The sequence below is a fragment of the Natator depressus genome, chromosome 1, assembly GCF_965152275.1.
Source record: "Natator depressus isolate rNatDep1 chromosome 1, rNatDep2.hap1, whole genome shotgun sequence".
NCBI classification, from domain to species: Eukaryota; Metazoa; Chordata; order Testudines; family Cheloniidae; genus Natator; species Natator depressus.
In genome coordinates, this window is record NC_134234.1 from 12,084,043 (window position 1) to 12,092,191 (window position 8,149).

The window sequence follows — 8,149 nt, forward strand, 5'->3', positions numbered from 1 at the left end:
TGGGACAGTTTCTGTTGCCATAGTAATGAGTATCCTTCAAAAGGGGAGGGAGGCTTTAAAAATAAAGCTAGTCTGGGGTGTAAATAAAAGCTGAACTAGCTCCCTCCCCGTGAAGATGGCAGCCAGCCCAGAGTTTGGGGCCCACATCTTCCCGGCACCCCGGCCTGGAGCTTGCTCCGGCTTCAGTTCAGCCTGCTTTGCACCTTCCCTTAGTCTTGAGCAGTTTCTAATGGGCAGGATGGGCTGGGGCTGCCTGCGCTAGCAGGGGACTGGTGTCAGTGACCCAGAAGATTCCTTCCCATCCTACGGGCCATGCTTTCCGGTTAGGGAGCCGTCCTGCATTGTCACAGGGAGGGAGCTGTAGCTCCGGCTCCACTTTCTACAGCCACTGAGCGCGTTGCCCGCCGGGTTCCCCAGCACCTGTGGCTGCAGCAGCTTGGCACTGCCCAGGGAGTGAGCGCCGCCCTGCCAGCTCCCTCCCAGAGCGATCCGACTCGGTGTCTCTACTCAATGAGCAGCCCGGGTCGATGGACTGGGGCTCGCGTGGCTTGGGCGACCGCCCTAAGACTAGCCCCGCAGGCTGGAGCTTGGGCTCCGAAGACCACCCGCCTCCCCAGACTTCAGAGCCCGAGCCACAACGGCTACGGGGCCATTTGTAGCCCGAGCCCGTGAGCCCCAGTCAGTTGCCCCAGGCTCCGGCAACGCACACTCTCCCTTTGCCCTTCGAGAACGCTCCCACCTGAGGCTCTCCACGGGCTTTCCAAGCATTAGTGGCTTTACACTCAATCATCCCATCTCTGACAGTGGCCAGAGCTAACTGCAGGAGAAGAGGTAAGAAAGGCCTAGGAGGTGGGTGATGGCAGAATTACCATTTCATCGGGGAGTTCTCCCTCTGGCCTCTTCAGTCAGTGGGTGGCTGACTCAGGAGGGTCTGTATCCCTTCCTGGCATCTCTGTTACTCTCTCCATTTTAGAACTTTAGGGAAACTGAGGCAGGGAGCACTTCACACCAGAAAGTTCAGCCCCTATGGAGTCACCCAAATAAGTGGCCGGATTTTCAAACACAACTCAGACCGCTGGGGGTGGGGGCAGAGCCCTTGAATATCTGGCCCCGAGCAATTTGGGATGCTTGACTTGAGTCCGTGTCTGAGCCAGGACTAGGAACGAACCCCTGGCTCTTAGTCCTGACTGCTCCCTGCTCCCAGTATGCTGCCGGGCATGATCCCCCAGCAGCAAGCAGATGGGCTGAACGCCTGAGCTTCTCCTCCACCTCAGCCTCTGAGACTCTCCTGTTGAACCCGTGCGGACACCCAGTGCCGCCCTCTCTCAGTGTGCGTCGCCCCCGTCTCTTACAGTGGCAAACAAATGGATCCACGAACACGGGCAGGAGTTCCGAAGGCAGTGCGGCCCTGACCCCAACGACTAAGGGCCGGAGCAGAGCGTGACCACTCCACCCAATCCAAAGGCATGGGAAGAGGTGCAGGATGGAAACCCACCACCATCAGAGCCAGAAGCAGGGACCACCTGGAAAAGCCAGCTGGTTGGCTGCAAGGGAATATGGCCTGCTGCCAAGGCACGTCTCAGCAAGGCTTCCTCTGCTGCATATTGAGTCTAAGGATCCAGGAGGGGCTAGGAGGGGGGAATGGAACAAAAGTAACAGTGGGAGGGGAGCAGGGCACTTGTAAGGAGAGAAAGAGGCAGCTGGATGCGCCGGTGCTGGCTCAGCTGGGGAACAAGAACAGCAGAAAGGGCGTGATGCCGTTCCTAGGAAGTTCCCATGGGCCAAGGGGGAGGAACTAGTCCGAGGGCCAGAGTCTGATTTCAGTTACACTGGCCATGTTAAGTCTGGAGTTATTCACTGACTTCAACCCTAGGTTGGCACCAGTGTCATTTAGAGCAGAGTTTGGTCTATCAGGGGAAAATAAAGCAAAGGGAGACTGAATAGCCAAGGCAGTCCCCTAATGGGGTGACTCTGGCCTGCACAGTATGCTGGAGGAATCAGTGTTGCATTGGGCGAGGGTAAGGCAGCGATACTCAATTAGATCTGGAGAATTTTATGACCCGAGGCGGGCCATTTGCGCAGAAGGCTGACAAAATTAAAAACAAATAATAATTTCAGCTGCCAACAAATAAAGACCTTGACTGCAACACAAGTATTAGTGTTTCTATCTTTTAACCAAGTCTACAAATCACCATTATTCCCCGTGTTTGTGGCAATCTCTATGGGGAGAGGTGACATCGATGACTCTGGCAGGCTTGGTGAGGAGTGGTTTGTAGGAGATCAGGGCAAGGCTCATGCACTGGTGAAGATGCTCATCTGTCAGGCAACTGCGGGGTTGGTTTTTTTATAAAGTTCGTAGTAGAAAACCCAGATTTGCAGAGGTACATTGATCCGAACATCATTAAAAGATAGATGGCTGGATTCTGGCTATTGTGAAACTGGGCAGCATATTGAGTCCAGAAATCACCAAGTCCCACTTTTCTGAATGTTGCCTTCAAGACAGCTGAGCTCCGGAGTCTTACAGTTTCGAATGGAAAGGAACCTTCATCAGTTGAATCAAGAATGTTCTTTGCTTCAGAAGGGCAAGGTCCATTGGCAGAGACAACAAACAGAGCCTCACCTCTTCCCGCCCCTGCTCCACCCTGGCCCCACCTCTTCCTGTCCAGGACCACCTTCTCCTCTGAGCGCACCGCGTCCTCGCTCCTCCCCCCTTCACCTCCCTCCCAGCCTCCTGCAAGCCACAAAACAGCTGTTTGCGGCGGGCGGGAGGCGCTGGGAGTATCAGCAGGGGGAAATTAGTTTTTGTAGTGACCCATCCACTCCCAGTCTTTATTCAGGCCTAATTTGATGGTGTCCAGTTTGCAAATTAATTCCAGTGCTACAGTTTCTTGTTGGAGTCTGTTACTCACACCTTCTTGTTAACTGTTTGAAATGAGCCACCTTGATTACATTGGCCTCATTAGCACTACAAAAGTGATTTCCACCCCTTCTTGTCAACTGTTGAGAATAGCCCACTTCCACCTTAATTGAATTGGCTCATTAGCACTGACCCCCCACACTTGGTAAGGCAATGCCCATCTTTTCATATGCTGTGTATTTATACCTCCCTACTGTATGTTCCACTCCATGCATCTGATGAAGTGGGTTTTAGCCCACGACAGCTTATGCCCAAATAAATTTGTTAGTCTCTATGGTGCCACAAGGACTCCTCGTTGTTTCTGAAGACCAGTCTGTAGCTCTGCCTAGTCAAACAGCCTCGCGAAAGGAGGCTGACCCTCCAACAACATAGCCAGCTAAGGAGGAATGTTGATGTCTTACTGTATTGCCCCCCCTGAGGCTGCTGTCTGTTCAGCAGTAGGTTTAAATGCATAGAAGAGCAAATCATTGCTAATAACACTGCTGTCGCAGGGCGCTGAATGATGCTGATTTGCTGTGTCCGCTGGCAGTCCCTCAATTTACAGCAACCAGACAGCTGTAAGCCAGCTTTGGGCTGGCTCCCAGTCCCAAGGCTGTGCTCCGTTCCCTTGTTGCAATGATCGGTCTGAAATGTAAATCTGGCAAGAAGCGCAGCCTAGGAGGAGAGGAAGGTGCTAATGTCGCCTGTGTTGGTTGTATCCCAGCACCAGGCCAGCATTCAAAGGATCCAGTGCACCAGCAGATCCAGCAGGTCCCAGGGAAGCTGCCTGCCTTAAAGGGGAAGCGTCATCAGCAAGAGAGCTTGTATGAAACTGGTTTTCTCCAGAAGTTTGACATCTTGGTGGCGTTTGCATCCGTTAGCCGTTAGTTTGTTTTTAATACATTTCATAATCAAAGCTTGTACAGAAAACAGTTCTGATGGTTTTCATTTAAAACCTGCTGGTTTTGAGAAGCGAAACGCATTTTTTTCAGTAAAACTTAAACTTACGAAAGTCACAGATATTTTCACGAAAACCAAACCATGGCGGCCATTTTTTCGCAACGAAAGATTCTGCAACCCGCCTCCCAGCTCTTCATTTGTAAAAGTGTCAAGCGAGTCTAATCCGCAACTCCTGGGGGACTTTTGAAGGGGATCTCAAACCCTTGTGATTTGTGCAGCTTTCGTTTATGTCCTGTATTACCCTGCTGCTCTCTTAAGAGCTTCACGGTTGCATTCCTTTGCCTCACAATGGTGTTTCTTCCTCGCTTGTCAGACAGAGCTTCATTGCTTGTAAGGCCTGAAAGCACCATTGCGTTCATCTAGTCTGACCCCCTGCATAGCCCAGGCCAGAAAACCTCACCCAGCAATTCCTGCATCCAGCCCCTATCTTATGGTTGAGCTCGGAATAGTTTTAAAAAACGCGCCCAGTGACTTTTCCATTCACGAGTCTCCTTTTATTCCCTCCTCTCCCCTTTGCCTAGGGTCCGCTGTCTCCCCTACGACAACGTCACGGGCAGCTAGCACAGTAGCCATTTAAACCCAGTGCCCAGTGGGATACTGACTGTCATGTCGAGCCCCTGTTTTCCCTCTGGCTTGTGCCTGTTGAACAGTTCTTTGCTCGCTGCTGAAATTCTGCCCCCTGCTGCAGAGTGGTGCACAGTACGTGTTCAATTCTGTGCTGCAAAGAGCTGCGGGGCGATAAGTGGCAGTGAGGAGCTACCCAGCTAACAGTGAACGCTGTGGAGTTGGGAGTAATTAGCTGTCTCTCTAGGACAGAGGTGGGCAAACTGTGGCCCGCGGGCCACATCCGGCCCGCGGGACCCTCCTGCCCGGCCCCTGAGCTCCTGGCCCGGGAGGCTGGCCCCCGGCCCCTCCCCTCCTGTTCACCCACCCCCACAGCCTCAATGCACCACGCCGCCAGCACCATGCTCTGGGCACTGGGGCTGCGAGCTCCTGGGGCAGCGCATCTGCAGAGCCCAGCCTGACCCGGTGCTCTGAGCTGCACAGTGCATGGCTGGCTCCAGCCGCACGGCGCGGCTGCAGCGCCACCAGCCACCGGTGCTCTAGGCAGCGCGGTAAGGGGTCAGGGAGCGGGGGGGGGTTGGCTAGAGGGCAGGAGAGTTCGGGGGTGGTGGTCAGGGGATGTAGGGGTGTGGATGGGGTCGTGGCGGTCAGAGGGCGGGGAACAGGTGGGTTGAATGGGGGCAGGGGTCCTGGGGAGGCAGTCAGGAAGGAGCGGGGGCTTGAGGGGGTGGTGGGGGGCAGTCAGGTGCAGGGGTTCTGGGGGCGGTCAGGGGACAGGAAGTGTGTGTGGGGGGGTGGATAGGGCAGAGGTCTGGGGGGGGGCAAGGAGGAGGGGGCGGGGAGTGGATAGGGGGAGGGGGCCAGGCCACACCTGGCTGTTTGGGGAGGCACAGCCTCCCTTAACCGGCCCTCCATACAATTTCCGAAACCAGATGTGGCCCTCAGGCCAAAAAGTTTGCCCACCCCTGCTCTAGGACAAATACTCAAAGGTCTGTATAAATGTCTTCCTCTCTTAGCCAGTTTTCTGGTTCCATCAGGCATGTCTCTGCTGCAGCTGGGGGGAGTGACTCCCAGCCCAGTTAGACAGATACACGCTAGCTCTGCTTGATGTAGTTTGCTAAAAGTAGCCATGTGGCCGTTTGTCCCGGGCAGTGGCTCCGGCTAGCCACCCGAATCCAAGCCCACCTGAGTCCAGGCAGCCCCCATGCAGCACCATCCACACTGCTATTTTTAATGTGCTAGCTTAGCAGAGCTCCCAGCTGCAGTATGGACAGCCCCGAGAGTCTTCCTTTAAACATACTGGCCTGGGTATAACAATAATAAAACAATAAAACCCACAGCTGGTTAGGCTGCTACTATGCTGCACACCCCAGAAAGATGGAACTTTAAAGTGGCAGCAGGGCTTGAACTCAGATCCTACTGCTCCCAAACCACAGACCCCAGTGAGCTGAGCTAGAGGAGAATCGCCATTAGCACTGCAGGGTCTATGACACATAGGAGAGCAGTTCATATTCCATCCAGCAGAGGACAGCGGACTCACACTGACTAGCCAATCAGCTTAGTATATTGTGTAATGCTCTATAGTCAACTCACCTCAGCCCTGTGAGACAGAGAAGGATTACAATCCCCTTGGATAGCTAGGCACACTGATGCCTAGAGCCGGAGGTGACATCACTTAGCCAAGGCCACCCAGCCAATCACTCTCAATGCTGGGATTTGGACTCAGGAGTTCCTGCTTCCCCACCCCATGCACAGGCTTCCAGATCACTCTCTAGCTGAAGAAGTTTCCTGTCCAGCCATCCTCTCCCCGGCCCCAGTCTGCTCCACTCAGATGCACTATTACTGGTCGCTAGCGAGCTTTGGGCTGGAGAATCACAGGCCTCCACAATGGAACAGCCCTCCTAGACCAGTGGCTCCCACCCATCTCCTGTGCAGGCTCCATGTGGGCTCCTGGTACTGGGCTCCTGATACCAGGCCCTGGCCCAGCGTTAGCAGGGTGGCTTAGTGGTTAGAGCGCAGGATTGGGCTGCATTCTATTCCTGGCTCTGCATGGTGCCCTTGGGCAAGTCACTTCATCTCTCCATGCCTCGGTTTCCCCATCTGTAAAATGGGGATAATGACACTGACTTGCTTTGAGCTCTAGGGATGAAAAGTGCTATGTAAAAGCTTGGTTTTCTGTTCCATTTTCTCTCTCTCCTGACCTTCCTTTTCTGCTTCTTTTCTTCTCCCCTTCTCATCCTATGGCTCTGCTAATCGCTGCTCTCGGGTCTGTTTGGCTTTCCTGTTCCATGGCTCCCCAGCCCTGGTCCCCGCCAGCAGAAAGCCGCATGCCGTGGGGGGGGCGGAAGGGGTGTTAGTGTCTATGGGAGCCTCAATGAGGCTGAGCGCATTTAGCTCAGTGCTGTAATGAGCAGAGAGAAGCTTTGCATTGTGGGGCTTCCACCTGAGCCTGCAGCTGCTTCTATGGTGGTTTTCTTGGAACTGGGAGGGGGGCAGCAGGCAGGTAGATTTCCAGGAGCCCCTGCTATCCTGGAGCCCTGGGAGCACATTGCAGGGAGGGGAACAGAGCTGGGGTCATGCAACTTTCTGTGCTCCCACTGTTTTCCTCTGCCCTGTGTCTCTGCCTCCAGAGTAATCAGGGGCCCATCTAGGCAGACCCAGCCACTGGAGTGGGAAACACACTACCAGGCCACTCAGTCAGTCCATGCCCCAAGACCCAGGAGGTCTGTTCCCTATAGCATGTCCTCCAGTCTTCTGCCCGCTCTCATTAATGACTCATTTGCCTGGGCTCCCATCCCGAGCCGTTGGGAGGCGCTCACACAGTCTCTCAGCTTTCACCTCCCCTGCTCTGCAGCCTAGGACGGGCACTCAGATACCCTGGGGATGGGCTCAGTATAGGAACCTGAACAGAATACCTCTCTTCACTCGGCTTCATCCCATTCCTCCTAGCTGCCTCCACTCGTTAACATCAGCCCCATCCAAAGCCACAATAGGCCACCCCTGGTTCTCCAGTTCCATAGCTGCCCTTCCTAGAGCTCGGGTCTTGCATCTTTCTGGCACTCCGCCCTGGCAGCCAGACGGCCACAGAAGAGGAAAAGAAAGCAGCATTTCCCTTGGAGCTGTGGGTCACACGCCCACCTCCCTGGTGGTGTAAAATCAGCTGAGTTAATATTTGAGGAATGGCCATTGTGGTTAACCAGCACAGAGCTGGATTTCCCTCCTCCAGCCCCTTTCCCAGTATAATAACACGCCAGGGTTTTTTTCTGGCCGCAATCACAGGAGAAGGTATTGGTTGTTCTGGAAGCCTCAAATGCACTGATGGCTGAGCCTGTGCTGCAAAAGCTACTTCGTGAGTAGCCTTGGAAAGAACTGAACAGCTGGCACCATAGCAGCTGCTGAGCTGGTAGACGAGTGGCTCAGTGGGATTGTTTTGCGCTGTATCCGAAAAGATTTTCAGAGAGCCTCAAGTCCTGTCCGGTGCATAAGTAGGACCTTCAATAACTACACCAGACAGTCCAGCACCAGCTTTTACCATTATTTAGCTCAGCTTTTTGCAGCATACCCACCACCATAGTAATTGTAACAACCAACCTGGAACTTGTAGGGAAGGGCACAGCACTGGAAAGTCAGTCTGTGTACACATGGCTGGAATGTTAGCTGCATTTGCAGCTGCTCTGTAAATAGTTCTCTTAGGGGCTTGTCTACACTACAAAATTAGGTTGACTTAAG

The 8,149-nt window shown here is 53.9% G+C and overlaps 1 protein-coding gene across 1 annotated transcript in view; it reads left to right on the forward strand.

The window, feature by feature from the left end:
* P4HA3 (prolyl 4-hydroxylase subunit alpha 3) overlaps positions 1-3,226 on the forward strand; it is a 33,027-nt gene extending 29,801 nt beyond the window's left edge. Inside the window, exon 13 of the mRNA XM_074954743.1 lies at positions 1,355-3,226. Within this exon, the coding sequence (XP_074810844.1) occupies positions 1,355-1,425 (71 nt within the window). The 3' untranslated portion in view covers positions 1,426-3,226. The remainder of the gene's footprint in view (positions 1-1,354) is intronic.
* The last annotated feature ends 4,923 nt before the right edge of the window (positions 3,227-8,149 follow it).